The sequence below is a fragment of the Aplysia californica genome, unplaced genomic scaffold (assembly GCF_000002075.1).
Source record: "Aplysia californica isolate F4 #8 unplaced genomic scaffold, AplCal3.0 scaffold00001, whole genome shotgun sequence".
Lineage (NCBI taxonomy): Eukaryota > Metazoa > Mollusca > Gastropoda > Aplysiida > Aplysiidae > Aplysia > Aplysia californica.
In genome coordinates, this window is record NW_004797271.1 from 2,031,244 (window position 1) to 2,049,130 (window position 17,887).

At 38.5% G+C, this 17,887-nt stretch overlaps 1 protein-coding gene across 1 annotated transcript; it reads left to right on the forward strand.

Annotated features, from left to right (window-relative positions):
• Positions 1–767: 767 nt before the first annotated feature.
• LOC101859282 (small nuclear ribonucleoprotein E) lies at positions 768–17,223 on the forward strand. The gene is made up of 5 exons (XM_005088832.3): positions 768–917; positions 11,142–11,168; positions 13,100–13,162; positions 15,323–15,401; positions 16,710–17,223. Exons 1-5 carry the CDS (start codon positions 864–866, stop codon positions 16,760–16,762), a joined length of 276 nt encoding a protein of 91 aa, XP_005088889.1. The 5' UTR covers positions 768–863; the 3' UTR covers positions 16,763–17,223.
• The last annotated feature ends 664 nt before the right edge of the window (positions 17,224–17,887 follow it).

The following is a 17,887-nucleotide window of genomic DNA, read 5'->3' on the forward strand; positions in this document are numbered from 1 at the left end:
ATTGCCGGATACCTATTCCCACATGTACGAGGGTGAAGAGGGGAAAGTTCGTGTAAAGTGCCTTTCCTAAAGACACAACGTCGGGACCGAGGCTCGATATTCGAACCCCTGAACCGTCAACCCCAGGATTACCAATCCGAGCTAACACTAGCCACCAACGCCACGATTATATATATACTTCTATTCAGTTTAGAGAAAATAATCGACAAAAGACTTGAGCTACCAAGAGTTGGGCTCCAATTCCATTTTGCCATCTTCTTATGCTATTGAGCTGATCTGAAAGCAAAATTCATTTTGTGTGCTTGTCATATTATTATTATTGCAGTATTGCCGAAATATCTTACTTTAAAAAGTTGTATGAAACATTCTATCTAAAGTCGCTAGTTTGAAAAACGAAGAACTGGTAGTGCTACTTTAATGTTATTTATTTATTTATTTATTTTATTTAATGGTGCTTCTTTGTAAAAACTGCGACATTGTCATTTGTGTTTACAAATTATCCTAAACTTAAATATTGGACTTAAGAAATAATTCCTCATTTTCTTTTTGCAAAAGAAGGTTTATTTACCATCACTATCACCCCATTCTAGCCCTCAAACCTCCCCCAACCCATCCCCCAAGTCTAATATAGCAGGGCTATAGCCTGTAGGCTTTAAAATTATGCGTCGGCGCCACAGAATTCTAGCCTAGTAGAATTCTGTAGCTGGCGCTGACAGTCTCCGTGACAGAGTCAATTGCTGGGCTGTTTATCGTGTGGGCGTTAAATTAATGTACCACCGGAAGAGACTTCGTCCGGCGCGTTTGTAAAACGTAAAATTAATTTTTCTTTCTTGGAAGTGTGGAACTGACACTTTAAATTTAAAATGGCATATAAAGGTGGAGCACAGAAAGTCCAGAAGGTTATGGTTCAACCCATTGTATCCTTTTGGTTAATAGTACATAGATCTATTTAGTTCTGACCATTTTTTTAAAAAATGGTCTCAACTCAGTTGCTTTTATGACGCTTACCAGTTATCGACAACCGGTGTCACTACCTCGGCTAACTTGCATTACGTTGGCTTTGCAGCTTTGTTGTTATTGACATATTTAGATTTTAAGTGCCTGTAGATATCTATGTCTGTATTACAAAATGCACCTAGATCTAGATCTATATTAATGATTTCCCCATGTCTACTGTTACTCACTGGATATGCATACAACATAGATCAAGATCTAGACTAGAATCGGTAAATTTTTACTTTCACTCCCGCACACAGATGCACTGTTTCAGGGGTCAAACTGCGATAGTTTGCTGCAGATCACACATGCATAAAGCCACTAAAACTGTCACAAATCAATTATTTTCAAGACAATTTCAAATCTAACTGTAAAATATCAAATTATGGAACCCCCCCCATTGGTCCAAAGCATGTCTATCTCGGTAAAAACAATCAAATATTTCAAAAACTATTAATTTGCGACGGAAATGAAGTTGATATATTCGTGTTCAGCGCATCAATATTTAGTAGAAAATAGACAACTGGTAGCTGAGTGTGAGACGGGAGGGAAAGTAAAAAAATACCCTAGAATCTATATTTCTAGATCTAGATATTTGTAGCTTTCATTCACAACTCAGTGTGTTGCCGCCTCGAGTAAGATTCTTAGGTCTTAGAGTAGAGTGATATCTTCTGGCCCTATCTGGTCCAGTTTCACTTTGATTACTTACCCTGTCAAACAAGTCAGCCTTCGCCCCTGGATGTACATTATTGGCCGATAGGCCTAGATCTATTTATAACAGTTTCAACAGTACAGCCATTTTGTTTAGACCACCTCTATTCTCACCCGGGGTGAGAATAGCGCAGGCGAGTCTTTTGGCTATTCTCACCCGGTGGGCGTTCACCGTTATAGCCTAGGCCAACCAGTGAAGCGTTCGCCCTGAACCACAGAATTCTACTCTGTGATAATAGAATTATAGAAGGCCGTCATTATTCGGACTCGAGTCCGAATAACATTTTTTCATATTCGGAATCGAGTCCGAATTTTAAAAAATCATATTCGGACTCGAGTCCAAGTGTCTTCGTTCTATAGATCTAACGTTCAGTGCTTCCAATTTTCCGCCATTTTTTAGTTTCCCCCGCACCTTGTCTGCCGATCTGATGCCCGCCGCGTCATTGATACGCCCCCCCGCCCCCCATGTTTCCTTCTTTCTTTGTTGTAGAAAAAGGTAAAATTAAAGATTAGCAGATCTCCTGGCACCTGCATATTATTATGAGCTGTGTTAAAAAAAAAACGAAGTGACTATTTCTCCGAACGTTCGGAGAAATAGTGCCGATCTTTATTTCTCCGAACGGTTTCCGGCTTCCGCTCTGGTCGTGATTGTTTGCCTATTTGCGAGAGTTCGGCGCCAACTTTCATTCCAAATTCCGTCATTCTGCGAGGTCTGGGAAGGAGCAAATCAAAGGTGGTATCTGTTCTCAGCTTCTCCTCCGGCCGTGTGCCCACTGGTTTAGCGAGGCGGGTACTGCCTGAGGCACCCGAGAGACGGAGATATCTGACCCTCTTTTCTATTGAGTGGACGGTTATCGTCCATTTTTTAAAAAACGGAGCAAATTTTTGGGTTTAGATCTATTTCAATTTTCAAGAGCTAGATCTAGTCTAGAGATTTTTAAATGAGTGTAAAAACGTGAAAAAGAAAGGTTTCACAACAGAATGAAATCAAAACTAGAACAGCCCAGAAACAACCACAACAATTAACAAATAAGGGCGTGTGTCCACCTGTCCGAAGAAGATTGACCGTTTTAACCCTAAATGTGCGTAATTTGTTAAAAAAAGTACAGGATATTGCATGGAAATTATGGAACCACACACAGGGGGCCTGCCAGTGTCAGTACATGTAATTGGTTTTGGTGGAACGCTCTAACATAGCACATTTAAATCTATACAGGTATATATATTTAGAATCTAATGAAGGTAGGAACATCAAATTAAATGACGTTACACAATACCTTTTGTAGGAACATCAAATTAAATGACATTACACTATACAACCCCCCCCCCCCCCCCTTTTCCCCAACAAAAAAAAATTGATAGAAAAACAACACATCAGAACAATAACAAGAAAAAAAAAATACACACCAACAAAATATAACACCACAAAGAGGGAAAAATGAACGAAAAATAAAAGAGGAACAGCAATACAAATCATATGTAACTGTAACGTATTCAACAAATCAACGTGGTGACAAGTGAGAAAGAGACGAAGTGAAGCTAAGTGAACTTTCTTTCAAAAGTAAAGAGTTTCATTTTCTTTTCTTTTTTTTTGACTTTTTCGGGGACCAAAAAATCGAACCACGATTGATTGGTCGTGGCCTCGACAAACGCAGATGCTAGCTCTATGTGTCGTTATCAATAACCCTCCATAGATCTAGATCTAGACAGCTCACGAGTGAACGCAACACATTAAGTTTAAGAGCAGCACCCTTCATAGGCCACACGTCATATCTGTAGCGAAAAACTGTTTGGAACTGTAGCATTTCTTTATATATAAATACGGACATTTTTTGGACCGATTGAACCATATTGTATACGAACAATCTTTGGTAGGCCTATAATATAATTATAGATCTATATTTTATTTTTATTATCCGAAATATGCGGGAAAGGGTGTGATTTCAGAGTGTTCGGAGAAATAGTGCCCAGCTTTATTTTCCCGAACGTTCGGAGAAATAGTGCCGGCCAAAAAAAAAAGACCGATTCGTTCAAGAGCATTTGCCAAAAGGTGGGATACCTGGGTGTGACAAATGAGGTCCAAAATCAACTTTATGTAATAATTCTTTAATCACCCATATTATATGGCCTAATGATTGCTCTTTCAGGCTCAGTAACTGCCAAAGCTGTATATGCAATGGTCTTGGTGTAATTCTGACTTGAATGACGGAAATAGCCAAAAGTTCGTTCATAACAATGATGACACAAATTTATGAATACTCGAAGTTCCTTTCTTCAGCTAGGCTGATGTTATATTTTGAGACATAGCAAATAACTTCCAAAACTACATAGAATTGACAATTTATAAAAATCTTTATTAATTTTTGATAAAATTACTTTTTTGTGTCATAATAGTTATGAACGAACAATAAGTGACCAAAATACTATCAATTATATCAAGTTTCATCGAATAGAATTGTCTAAAATAACACTCAATTCAATTGACTAATTATAGTCAAGTGATAAATGAAAGACCATTAAACAGCTATTTTTAAACGCAAACTGGTCTTAGGGCATATTATGCATAAATTTAAAGTTCGTTCATAACCATTATGACACACTGTTTCGTTCATAACTATTATGACAAATTTTACTTTTGGCCCCTAAAATTTACTTATATTGTTCTGTCTTTCACATAAAACGGTTTTCATTTATGAGGCTTTCCTTAAAATGATAGATTCCTCTATGTAGGGAGAATTCAAAGTTTATATTTCCTGAAAAACCCTTAGAATACCTTTAAAATGGTTCGTTCATAACAATTATGACAAACTTCAATTTTGACCTAAAAATTTACTCATTTTGATCTGTCATTCATTTTTAAAAACTTTTATTAAATGAAACTCTCCTCATAATATGTATCTCTGTACATGTTTTTAAAGTTTGTTAACACTGAAAAGCCCTCAAAATATATAAAATGGACTATAAATAGTTCGTTCATAACCATTACTACAAAAGTATAATACTATTTAAAATCCACACCCATACACTTATGATAAAAATCAAAATATCAGAATGTATGCAAGGTCTATTCTGTCCTTTAGTTGGGTTAAAATTAAAAATACATCCCAAAACAACTAACTGTAAATTACATGGAATTAGGTTTCGTTCATAACCGTTATGACACACTGTTTCGTTCATAACTATTATGACAAATTTTACTTTGGGCCCAAAAAATTAACTTATTGTTCTGTCATTCACATAAAATTGTTTTAATTTATGAGACGCTCCTCAAAATAAGGTTATATGTTGGAAGAATTCAAAGTTTAATCACTGAAAAACCCTTAGAATACCTTTAATTGTTCGTTCATAACTATTATGACAAACTTCAGTTTTGACCTAAAAATTAATATTTTGACCTGTCATTTACTTTAAAATTTCATATTAAATGAAAGTTTCCTCATAATATGTATCTGTGTACATGTTTTTAATGTTTATCAACTCTGTAAAGCCCTCAGAGTACAATATGTAGTTCGTTCATAACCATTACTACAAAAGTAAAATACTAATTAAAATCCAGACCCATACACTTATCATAAAAATCAAAATATCAGAATGTAAGCAAGGTCTGATACATCCCAAAACAACTGTAAATTACATGGAATAAGGTTTCGTTCATAACCATTATGACACACTGTCACGTTCATAACATGATGACAATCCATTATGACAAGCATATTTTTGCCTCTCCTTCGCTTCTCTTTTGAGTCATCAGCACGATACTCTTCCATGTTCATTCCACCATGTAAAAGGATGTTGTGAAACAGTGGGAAGTCCCTCACATGATATTTTGCAGAAATATCATAAAGTGTTTGTTCATAACATCATTATGACAAACCTGGATTATCTCAATCAAAGTCATATTTAAGCAAAACCATGCGATGGAGCGGAAAATTACCCTTCTGATGGATCAATGTCAAACCAATGTTTAATACCGGTCATTTCCCGGGATGATATGTTTAACGATTTGGGTTTTCTAGACCTTGGAAAGTCTGATGATGTAATTATGACACGAGTTATGAACGAACTTATAAATTTTACTCAGCAATAACATCATTAATATAAAAAAATAAAACCCTTTTAATGGACACACGCTGTTATGGTGGTGTATACAAACTATTTTCAATGTTTGAATGCACTACTGTTTGATAGTTTAAGATTAACAATATTCTGTATTTAACATACAATTACGTGTGCACTCAGGATGAGTAAAAAATGCCCTATTTTTAGTACTATTATCTTTCTATGTAGAGATATAAGATGCACACATCAATCTACTTGCTCATGCAGCTTGACCAACTTATTTCCTTGCCATATGCATAAAGTTTTCAGAAGAAAACATATTTTACCATGAGTAGTGGTTGATTAAAAAAGTCCTCATGCAAACACCCCCACCTTTTGGCAAAAGCTCTCAAATACAGAAGCCTGTGTCATCTCGATTGTTTACCAAGAAAAAGTTGTGTTGCTGTGTAGAGCCGAGCACACGGCAACTTTTGATTCCATAGACCAGCGCACAATTCATTACGTAGATCTAGGTCAAGACTAGCTTATTGTAATAATGATCAGTTGCGTGGGGGTGGGGGGGGGGGCTGACGCGTATGCGACGTTCAACGCCCAGACCGATAACGCCCCTTCCCCGACATGCACACACAGCCACACGTGTGCAGGCCGCCCATCTGACCCCGACATACGCTAACGAGCCATCTTTAATTGCTTCTGATGACCTCTTGACAAATAAACATTTATAATAAGCGCTCTAACTTTTCAGGCCAGCCTCAAATTCATCATAAGATAAAAACTCGGCTCCGGCACAATTTAACACCATTTTGCCCGAAGTGATCCTGGTCTCTACTCAGCCTGAGGCGAGTCACGAGTGAGGCAGGACAGGAAGCCGGAGTCACGAGTCACAGGAAGTCGGAAGAGATGTCATGCTGGACAAGAATCAAGAGTCCGAATAACATTTTTTCATATTCGGACTCGAGTCCGAATAGTCACTTCAATTATAGAATTCTGTGCTGTGAACAAACGTTCTGGATCTATTACTACTGTTAGTCTAGTGTTACCCTAAAAGCGTGCAATTTTGTCTGTGGGAAGTGGAGAGAGAGAGAGAGGAGTAGCGCGAGAACTTCCGGGCAAAACAAAATGGCAACCCGCGTAGTTCGGCTAGATTCAGAAAGCCGTAGCATCTTTGTAGACAACCAAATTAATTTAGTTTTGTTTTTTAACATCATTTTTAAACTTTGTTTTGGTCAATTTGATCGTCCACACCTATAGACAGTATTCAGAATGAGACAGAGAGTGAGAGAGAGAGGGGAGGAGTAGATCTTGCGAGAACTTCCGGACAAAACAAAATGGCGACCCGCGTAGTTCCGCTCGATTCGAAAAGTGAAATAGCCATATCATAGCATATTTGAAGACATCAAATTAGCTTACTTTTGTGCTATAACGTAATTTTTTCTTGGCTTTTATCAATTTGATCATCCACACCGATAGACAGTGTATTCCAAAACGAGGAAAAGCAGGTCTTGTTTCACACCAGATGAGAATAGCCTACGCTGGCAAGTCTCACCCGGGGTGAGAGGTATATCGTATTTTTATTCTCACCCCGGGTGAGAATAGCCACTTCCTTTTGTTTGACGTCATTGAGGGATTCCCACTTTGTTGTCAGTCATGGTGGCAACACAAATCTGCACGACGGCAGCTGGCAGCCTGCCGACTTGGATTAGATCTAGATTCTAGATCTCGTTCTAGCCTATTGTCTTTGCAACTAACTGTGCGGTTCAGTTGTCTATGATTGTACTGCACCCTTCTTCCACCCAGGTTGATTCTGATGCTGTATACTACGTTAATTGAGAAGTTCATATTAAAGAGTAGGGAGTGCTTATTTGGGCCACATATGGCCTAAATAAGGTAAGGGGGGGGGGGTTTAGCTTATTTAGGCCACAGGTGGCCTAAATAAGGTAAGGGAGGGGGGTTTAGCTTATTTAGGCCACACATGCTCAAACTACCAGGGGACACCCTTTTAAGGCAACTGAGTTCGTTCCACTTTCATAATGGTGCACCTTTCTCATTTAGTACAGTTTTGTCTCAGTGTACAACTTATATATATCATAATGAATATTGTAAGAACAAAGCACGATACGCTAAGTTTTGCTCAATCTCAATGGTTTGAATGAGGGCCAGATTTTTCCTTCATGGAGGGGCAAAATCTAGGCTACCATTTTGGCACACTTTGGTCAAGTAAAAAGGTCAAATCCTCCGAATGGACTTCCGGGTCAAATTTGGGGTATAAAAAGTGTGTACACAACGTGGCTGAGTCAAAGTTACACTATCTTTGCCTGGGTGGCACTCTCTCGTACTGTCTCGTAGTAGTACATCTCTCGTACTGTCTAGTAGTAGTAGCCTACATGTGTAGATGTAGTAGTAGTAGTAGTAGCAAAGATCGAGAAGAATCTTTGGTAGTAGATCTATCTAGTAGGCAGTTTAGTGAACGTGCACGCGGCAGGGCGAATCGGCCTCGATAAGCCCCGTAGACCTTTGTGATCGGCCACGAAGCCTCGTGTTTTGATAGGTCTAAACAGGTCTATATATAATATAGATTTAAGTGTATAAATGTTAGAGCGTTCCACCAAAACCGATTACATGTACTGACACTGGCAGGCCCCTTGTGTGTGATTCCATAATTTGCTTGTACTTTCTTTGAATTTAGCACACATGCAAGGCCAAACAGCCAATTTTCTTCGGACAGGTGGACACACGCCCTTATTTGTTAATTTTTATGGTTGTTTGTGGGCTGTTCTCATTTTGATTTCATTCTGTTGTGAAACTTTTCTTTTTCATGTTTTTACACTCATGTAAAAATCTCTAGACCCAAAAATTTGCTCCTTTCCAGACCTCGCAGAAAGGCAGAGGCAGAATGAAAGTTGGCGCCGAACTCTCGCAATAAATAGGCAAAACATCACGAGACCAGAAGCCGGAAACCGTTCGGAGAAATAAAGATAGAGGCACTATTTCTCCGAACGTTCGGAGAAATAGTCACTTCGTTTTAAAAAATTGATAATAATCCCCCCCATTCCAGAGCCCTATAGATCTTCTTCGCAGCGCAGAGACTTTGAATAAACTTTGGTGACCCCAACCGGTACTCGTGTGACGCGAACACACAGGTTCACTGACCGGTCACAATGGCGAACCCGACAAGACACTTTTATATGACTATCTTTTTTTTGCAGCAAGTGACAGTACAGGACAAATATTAGTATTGATTTATTTTCATTCCGGTTACCGTGTACGTAGACTGTCGTAGATACTGAGACTAGGTGCCCGGTTACCGTGTAGGTAGATACTGAGACTACATGCCCGGTTACTGTGTACGTAGACACTCCGATCCCTCAGTGATGTCAAACAAGATGGCTGTTAGACTAAGTTACTATAAATATCGGCCAATGACGTACATCTGACATTCTCTAATCATCCGCTTGTCTAAACTAAGTTACAGAATCCACTAGATTCTAGATCTAGTGAGTATTTTACATATGTTCTCTTCATGATTCACAAGCCTTCTCTGAAACTGAAAGAGTTCTGAATTATTATAATAAATAATATTACTAGCTGGGTACCTCGTTCGATGAACGGACTAAAAAAAATCGATCGTCAAGTCATTGTGGTTACAGTGCGCACTGCAAGTGACCGGAAGCCTCACTTGTTTACAGAGTTGTGTATAGAAGATTTGTTTATTTTCGGCGGAAGAGCAATTTTTATATCATGGAAAACGAAATAAATCTTGAACAACACTGCATTGAAATGACGAACAGGAAAATCGTAAACGGCTGATAGTGTTTTCTATTTTTCAAAATTTTTTAGGCGAATGCAAGCACTTACTGAACTGATACTGATAGAAACTTATCTTGGTCTTTGAACTACCTTCAGTAATTTTTTCATGGTTCTACATTGCGTAGTTTTTTCAGCTATAGAAAACAACCATCCACATGTACGCAATTATAATAGATGATAATGCCATAAATATCATATTGTTTTTTTATTGAAAACATTAACAGGTACTACTTAAAAGAATGTTTGTCCCGTCTGGGCGAGACTTGGGTGGGGCCTTGTGTTAGCGCGTGACAGCCCTTGATATACGAGTGTGTAAACAAATGTTCCAGCGCTCTCTAGTTGAAAGCATGCAATTTTGTCTTCGGGTAGTGTGTGTGTGTGAGAGAGAGAGATTTAATTATCAGTATGATGATCAGATGTGTGCAAAGGGTCCAGCAAGTCTTTTGTTTTAGTAGTTTTACGGCGCTCGCAACTGCATAACGGGAAAATCGGGGTGCTTGAGATTTAGGGCAGGGATGAGTGGCAGGTTTGGAAAATAAACTGATTCATTATTCTTCAGAGCCATCCCAGGGTTCACATTCCAGTCTTTCCACACTTTCGATGATGGACAATTCATGTTTACTAGTGTGTGTTAAAGAAGGATAGGGGTAATCTCAAGGCACGACACCGGCAAATGTGAGCGACCTGAATGTGGGCGGAGCTTCTGTGCTGAAGCAAGCCTGTGTTGCTGGAAACAGCGCGCAGCTGATAAGTAGGTCGACTAGTCAACTTTTTCTGACAGAGATTGTGACTGTCGTGCATGTGTGTGGGTGTGTTGTCAAATCATTGACTCGGCTTTGGGATAGAGAAGGAGGAAAATGATGCTTGCCAGACGCACACCACCTACGTTTTAAAGCGCATGCAAACCCCCGAAATGAAATTATAAAGAGTAAAGCTCACGCACAACCAAAACTTAAAGGGGGTAATCTGCAGGTTTAATGCGTAATATACGCGCATTTGTGCCTAAAGGGGAGCCCAGCATAAGGTCGTGTGAGCGCCAAGGGATGGATGTCAACAGAGAAGTCCTTTCAGGGAATCAGACTTACTCTGCTCACCTCTCTAGCTTCAACAGCGCAAAGTCTGCTTCGACTATCACGGCAAAATACAACCCTAAAAAGATTCAGGGTTTTGGTGTCTTTTGTTTATTTCGTACTTTATTAGTGATGTGTGTGTAAAATTCTCGTGCTTTTCTTTGTGTGAAGCTAAATTTCAGTATCAGCAATTTAGACCGAGAGCTGCCAATGAACAAATGGGATGACCTCCTTTCTTCATCGTTCAGCACATGGTCACGATGTCTATTTTCATTGTCACTATTATCAGACTTTGAGTAGTCTTACTCTTCTGCAGTAAGGTACAAATATGTTATTGCCCCATGTTTCAAATTTAGCTTCTTGTTGTGTTTTGAAGAGTTATAATAATATAAAATTTATAGTACTGTTCCTTACCAGTCAAGTAAAATAATTTTCAGTCTCAAACTTTGTTTCATTGCTATTGCCTGGCAGCAAATGTTTCCTTAACACATCTCTCAGAATCTTATTTTCAGATACCTCCAAAATGTAAGTGTGCCTGTAATTTTTTTTTATGTGTTGTACTTTGGTCTTCCAGCTCTGATAAATGATATTCCATGAATAAAAAATTAAAATGTTTTAAATGTATGTATAATTTAAGTCTTCTTAAGTACCTTTGAATTGATGTAATGTGATTTTTTAAAGCTGGATTGATATTTTTTTAATGTTGCTTTTGGCGGTTGACATTTTAATCAATTTTGAAAATAAGGCCAGAGTCCCTTTTCCCCACTCCATCATGAAAAAGCACTAACAGTCCATTTTATTGTTGATACCAAGAAAACTATGTTGCCTCTGGAACATGACTTAAAGTTCTTTCCTTTAAAATTCAGACAATGTTTTTAATGGTTTCGGGAAGCTTGAATTGTAAAAAAAAAAAGATTTCATCAAATTTCCCTGGCTTGATGTTTCTGCGGATTAAGATTTAGACTTGAGATTCTGGTGAATGGGTACCAAAATAGTTGGAGAACAAACTGTTTTTTAAGAATACTATTAAAGTGATTAAAATTACTGCTTTTTGCCCAAAAATCTCTTTCGTCCGTCCACTATCATGGTTGCCTTTTTTTTTGTAACAGTAAAGATCACTATCAACCTAAGACAAATGTACCAATAATGCACGGAAGATGCTCTAAATTATGGGCTTTGAGAGCCACTCGATTAATTTAAATTTAATGTCTTGAATAAGTCTGAGGGCTAGAAAGAGACTTCTAATTTCTGTAACAATAATAGACCAATAGTCTAGCATCTGCGTTTGTTGCCATTTTTTTGTCTAAAAGTTGACAAAAGTTGCCACAAAAATGGCAGAAGTTGCCAAAAAAGTTGCCATTAATTTTCAAGCTTTCAACTCTCTGTGACGACGTATTATATAGCATCATATGTTGATAGAGGTAGCTTAATATAAAGCACCAGAATTTCTTGTGTTCTGTTTTAAGCAACCAGAATATTCATTTGTAGCCAAACAGGACGTACAACGTGAAAAATAAAGGTTTCATAACAGAATGAAATCAAAATTAGAACAGCACATAAACAACCACAAAAATTAAGAAATAAAGATGTGTGTTAACCTATCCGAAGATTGGCCGTTTTAACCCTAAACGTGTGAATTTTAAGAAAAAGTACTGGATATTACTTACGTGTAAATTATAGAATCACACACAAGGGGCCTGCCAGTGTGAGTATTCAGTTTTGGTAGAGACATGCTCTAGCATTTAACACATTTGTATTTTTAAAAAAGGTGGGAACAACATCAAATTAAATGACATACGCTATAAACATCAAAAACAGAAAAAAGAATACATTAGATCAATAACAAGGAAGATTGAAACCCAATAAACAGGGACAAATTAAAGGGAAACAGCAATACATTTATATATTATGTAATGTACTCATTCTTCACATGAAATTTAATTGAAAATAACAAATCAACGTGGTGTCAACAAGTGAGACAGAGATGAGGTGAAGTGAAAGTGAACTTTTTAGTTTTTCTTTCTAAGTAAAGTTAATTTGGTTCGGTTTATTTTTTTTTTTTTTTTAAATTTGTGTGTTTTCATTTTCTGTTTCTCGATTTTTATTCCCTGGGGTTTGTTTTTCGATTTTTTATTCCCGAGCGGTGTTTTTTTTTTTTTTCCTTTTAAAAAAATTTTGGGGAAAAGGCAAAAATCACGGCCGCGTTTCGCTGATCAAAATTTGCCAAAAATCGCGGCCGCAACAAACGCAGATGCTAGAATAGGGAAATGCATGTTTATGATAAATTTAAAAATTTCACAAGTAGGCCAAATATGCAAGACCTTTTGTGGGATCCATGTAACCATTACACTGTTTGGTAAAAGACCACAAAAGTTATAAAATTTAATAAAACTTGTGAGTGCTTCAACTTGAACTTGTCAGATTTTTATCTTTACTACTTTTGTGTCAATTCACAGCGCTCAAGGATTCAGGTGTGGCTCTATGAACAGATCAACCTCAGAATTGAGGGATGCATTGTTGTAAGTACTACAGAGAGCTGATTTTTCTCTTTTGAATCTGTTTTTTGAAAGCACTTATTGTTAGATATAATTAAATTTATTCAAAACAAGCACTATTACCTTACAAAATTATTGTTTAGTGGTCTTTACTTGACTGTAATCAAACCAGTTTTATTGTCAAAGAAACTATATATAATTGACAGGTTGGTTTAGTTTTTCTCATATGGTGTGTTCATTACAGTGGAATCCTGTTATAACGAGAGGGAGGGGACTGGTACGAAATGTCCGTTATAGCATGATTCTCGTTATAAGGGATCCTGTATTCAAAGGAAATAATAAAGTAGGCAGACCTGCCACTCATCCCGATTTAGTCGGGATATCCCGATTTTTTTCCCCAAATCTCAAGCATCCCGATTTTCCTGATTTCGATCACGTGTATCCCGATTTTTTTTTTCCAGTCTGCTGTTGTGCCAGATTTTTATAAAAACGTACTCTTGTCTTCTCCTTTATCGCGGGAAGCATCCGTTGAACTTTTTGTCAGTAGGAACTCTGAGCACTATTTCCCGAAATGTCGATGCCGCATTTAGTAGTTGACTCGCCCCAAGCTGTATGTGATCTTTTCCCGCACTCAGAATTCTCCAATGATAACCTGGTAACTGTTACAATTTGGGACATACAAATAATTGATAATATTCATAGTTCTGCTGTTACTTTCAAAACAAGCCTTGTCCGAGGTCTGGTAACTGCGCGTTCACATCAAACACTCGGACGAGCGACAGTCTTTCTAACCCTTACACAACTACATATAACAACGCTGACAAGACTAACATACGGCCGTTGTTGTTGCTTTAGTCTGAACGCATTATGAGGGGTAAGAGATTTGTTGGTACATTTGGTCGATCGGCCGCCGTCGTTATCCTAGAAGTAGAACGACTGTCGTTCGTCTGAATGTTTTGTGTGAACGTGCAGTTAGTCGGACCCGTCAGTAACATTGTCTCAATCGCGCATTTGCGTCACGTGACATGACATCGCCGTGTGAGTTCTGCATGTCGGGGACCGTCCGTAGACGGGGTCAACTTAAGTTCATGTATTTCGGGACTTATTTGAAGGGGTGGGGGGAGTAGAGGCACTCGGGCAAGGAGTGCTTGACGCGATGCTTAAGAATTTACAAAAAATAATGATAACTCGCACGCACGCACACACACACACACACACACACACTCACGCACAAAGACACACAGAGGTCATATAGTCCTAGTAATTTGTGGACACCCCTAGAAAAATTGTAAGTCAGCTTTGGCAGTCACCCTAGTGATTCGCTGTTGATCCCGATTTTTTCTCCCTGAGATCCTGATTTTGAGGTTTCATAGAATGGCAGGTCTGAGTAGGCCTAAATGAGTTAGGTGTTCTATTTATTTCTTTTTGTTATCTCCCCTGATGATGATTTTGTTCAACATGACCTCGAGGTCTTACTTGATCAAATATCGAATCATGTTTCTTTCTCTAGCGCTAGCGATGTTGACAGCTTGGTATTGGCGATCAGAAAGAAATGGCTCTAGGCTAACTCGCCCGCTGTGTTGTCCCCCACCCCACCACACCCTGTGGTGCGTTCCGTCTGTTTGTGCATGTCACACGTTCGCTCCGTCCATCTCAGCACTGTGACCTCTCCTTCCCCACATCAGAGAAGGGAGAGGCATGGTAGGCCTAGATAATCAAGGCTGGCCTATGACGTGATGCTAGTTCATGCTTCACATTGAAATGAGGACTAAAATCGTGTTATTTTTATCCTTAATTTTTTAAAATGTATATTTGCTCTGAGCTCATGTCCCATTGGAAGACCAAATGCAGTCAAACTTGCTCTTATGGACACCAGTATAAGACAAAATAATTACCTGTTCAAAGGGCCACTTCCTATTTTCCTCACTGGGGGGGAGGGGGGGGGTGTTTTGTTTTGGGGGGCTGGGATGGGGAGTCGCTTTTTTTCCTCATCCCCCCATTATAATGACACTATGTAAGACATTCGCTATCTCAAACAGCCCCTTTTCTCCTTGACAATGGGTGGCTGTCTCAGGCAACTTCCACTGTACTTTGGCTTCATGGATGACGTAACTGTTTAGTAGGCTGTGCAGCAGAAACAAATCGCATCAAAGGTATGATATGTCCTGTTTTCTTTGTTCTCAGGGCTTTGACGAGTACATGAACCTGGTCTTGGATGATGCTGAGGAGGTACACATGAAGACACAAAACAGAAAACGACTTGGTAGGTATAAAAAAAATCTAAACACATACATTGAAATAAAAAAAGTTTTATGTCAATGTCTTTGAGGGGGGGGGGGTATTATGCTGCATCTCCGTTTCCTCCCTCCTATATGTCACGTCACATGCTAATTTTTCAGGTGAAGTTAGACAGGTAAATATAATTTTATCTGAGCAAGACTGACTTTATATCTGGTATTGTCCACCTGTCTGCTGATCCGGTATCTCCAGCACTACATGTGTGTGGATCCCATTTGCCACTCGTGTTACCAGACCAGGCTAGACTTCCTTGATTTGTAGGTCATGCATCATGCTTAACACTGAGAGTGGAGATACAGTGCAAGAGTCCTGTAGGATGTATGAGAATAGACCAAATCCTGTTATTTCATTTAAACTCTTGCTCCCCTACTTCATGTCCTGCTAGCTATAGTGTTGTATATGACTCCCCCCCTCTACTCCTGCTGTCTAACACCACCACCACCCCACCCCCCTTCTTTTTTTTTTTTTACCAATAAGTAATTTAATTCTTTATCTCTGAGGAGGATAAACCACTTTGCCGGGGCCCTTATATTACAAAATCTAAATGACAAAAATGACACGAAATTGGTCGTTAAATTAAATCAAAACAAAACTTCTAGTCGTTTGTTGACAGCCCGCATGCATGTAGTGTGATCGTTACAGCGTTTCACCATGACTGTGTTTTTCTATATATATTTTTTTTGTGGCCAGCTTCATGGCATGGGCAGAAAATTAGATTGTTTCAAATGTTGGCAAAAATACAAACTTGATATACTGCCAGCGGTGAACCCATCTCAGCACCAGCTGACCCCTAGCCGGGAAGCTTAGGAGAGCTGATGAGTGATACCACTTAAAGATCAGCAATTCAGTTTCTACTTTTAGTTCTGATGTAAAATAAGCCCTAAAGCAGTTGTTGTAATAGTAAGTTACCAATGTATTGTTGGTCAGTGCTTATAGCATAACAATAGCCTGATAGATGGCATCAGTGAAACTGTTTTGTAAAATGCTGTTATTTCTCTTTCCCTACAGCCTCTTATCAGTATCTTTTTGGGTGTCTGGCAGGTGCTCTGGTGTGGTTGGCTCCTTTTTTTCTTTTTTTTTTTATCAAACATCTGTAGTCTATCTCTCCTCCTTCTTTTTTTTTTGTTAAGTTACTACTCTCTGGTAGCACCTCTAATCGTCAGGACTTATTAACTATAATTTGTGTTGCAAGTGTTGAAAAACTTTTTTTGTGTTTTTTTCTTACTCAAACTCAACAATATATTTGACAAACTGTAACATCTTTTACCTGCAGGTCGCATTTTATTGAAAGGAGACAACATCACCTTAATTCAACAAGTACAGTAGCAGCTCATTGGACGTCATCTCGCTTTGACATCGGATCATTGACCTCTTCATCCAAGATCCCCATTGTATGATTTCTGTATGAGTCTTGGTCTACTTTTTTTTTTTCTTTTAAAAAAAAAATGTTTGAATGAACTGTTGAGGGAAAAAATGTGAGAAAAATCTTTGATGTGTGAAGGTATAAATGGAGAGTGAGTGAGTTTGAGTGATATGTTTGCCATCCTTTGTATTTTATGTGCTGCCAGTTACTTCATTGTCATCTCTTTTTAAAGTTTTTATCATCAAAATTCCAGAAGCCGCTGATGTTAGTCGACTTTTGAAAACAGTGGAAATGAAAATCTGAAGCGATTGTGTCTGTCATGGCTACCCTGTTGTCTGATTTCTGGTTTGTTGTTTATTATGGAACATTGTTGTACCTAGCATCCTGGAAGTACCAAGTGTTAATAAACATTTTTATGAAGTTATTCTGTTTGTTGCTCCTTAAGATTTCAAAGTGTTTGTTTATGTGTCTCCCCCACACCTCTTTTTCTCACTCACTCTCTCATTCTCTTTTTCTCTCTCTCTCTCTCTCTCTCTCTCTCTCTCTCTCTCTCTCTCTCTCTCTTTCTCCTGGAAAATCTTCTTTACTTCCAGGCGGCAGTGCGCCTTAATCTGTCTTTGATATGCCTCCAGTTCTTGTTCTCATGTGGATCTAGGCCTTCCTCTCTTCTTTGTCCGCTTGATGACTTCCTGTCAGCTTTCATCACCAGGCCTCCGCCTCGTCCTGACTTTTCTGTTGGGGCAGATGTGTTACTATTACAAAATTGGGGAACCGTGGGTTGTTGGCAGGTGCTCTGGTGTGGTTTACTTCTTTACTATCAAACATCTTTCTTCCTTATATATATGTCCTCCTTTTTTATGTTTGTTACTATTTTGTAACACCTCTAATTTGCAAATGACCTTAATGTGTTACAAGTGCTTACAAAAAAAACTACAACCATAGCACAGAGTTCCCTACGTCATATGGATACGATAGTACAACATGACGTACGGATAGGGTTAAAATTTATACACATAGTCATGATGATAGTGTTGATAATTGTTACATACAAACCATACTTCGTTGTGAGGATTGTTGGACCAGTTTCT

Coding starts and splice junctions, on each gene's coding strand:
- LOC101859282 (XM_005088832.3), top strand. CDS start 864: ATGGCATATAAAGGTGGAGCACAGAAAGTCCAGAAGGTTATGGTTCAA. Junction 918..11,141: donor AGGTTATGGTTCAACCCATT/GTATCCTTTTGG, acceptor CACATCTCTCAG/AATCTTATTTTCAGATACCT. Junction 11,169..13,099: donor TTTTCAGATACCTCCAAAAT/GTAAGTGTGCCT, acceptor GTCAATTCACAG/CGCTCAAGGATTCAGGTGTG.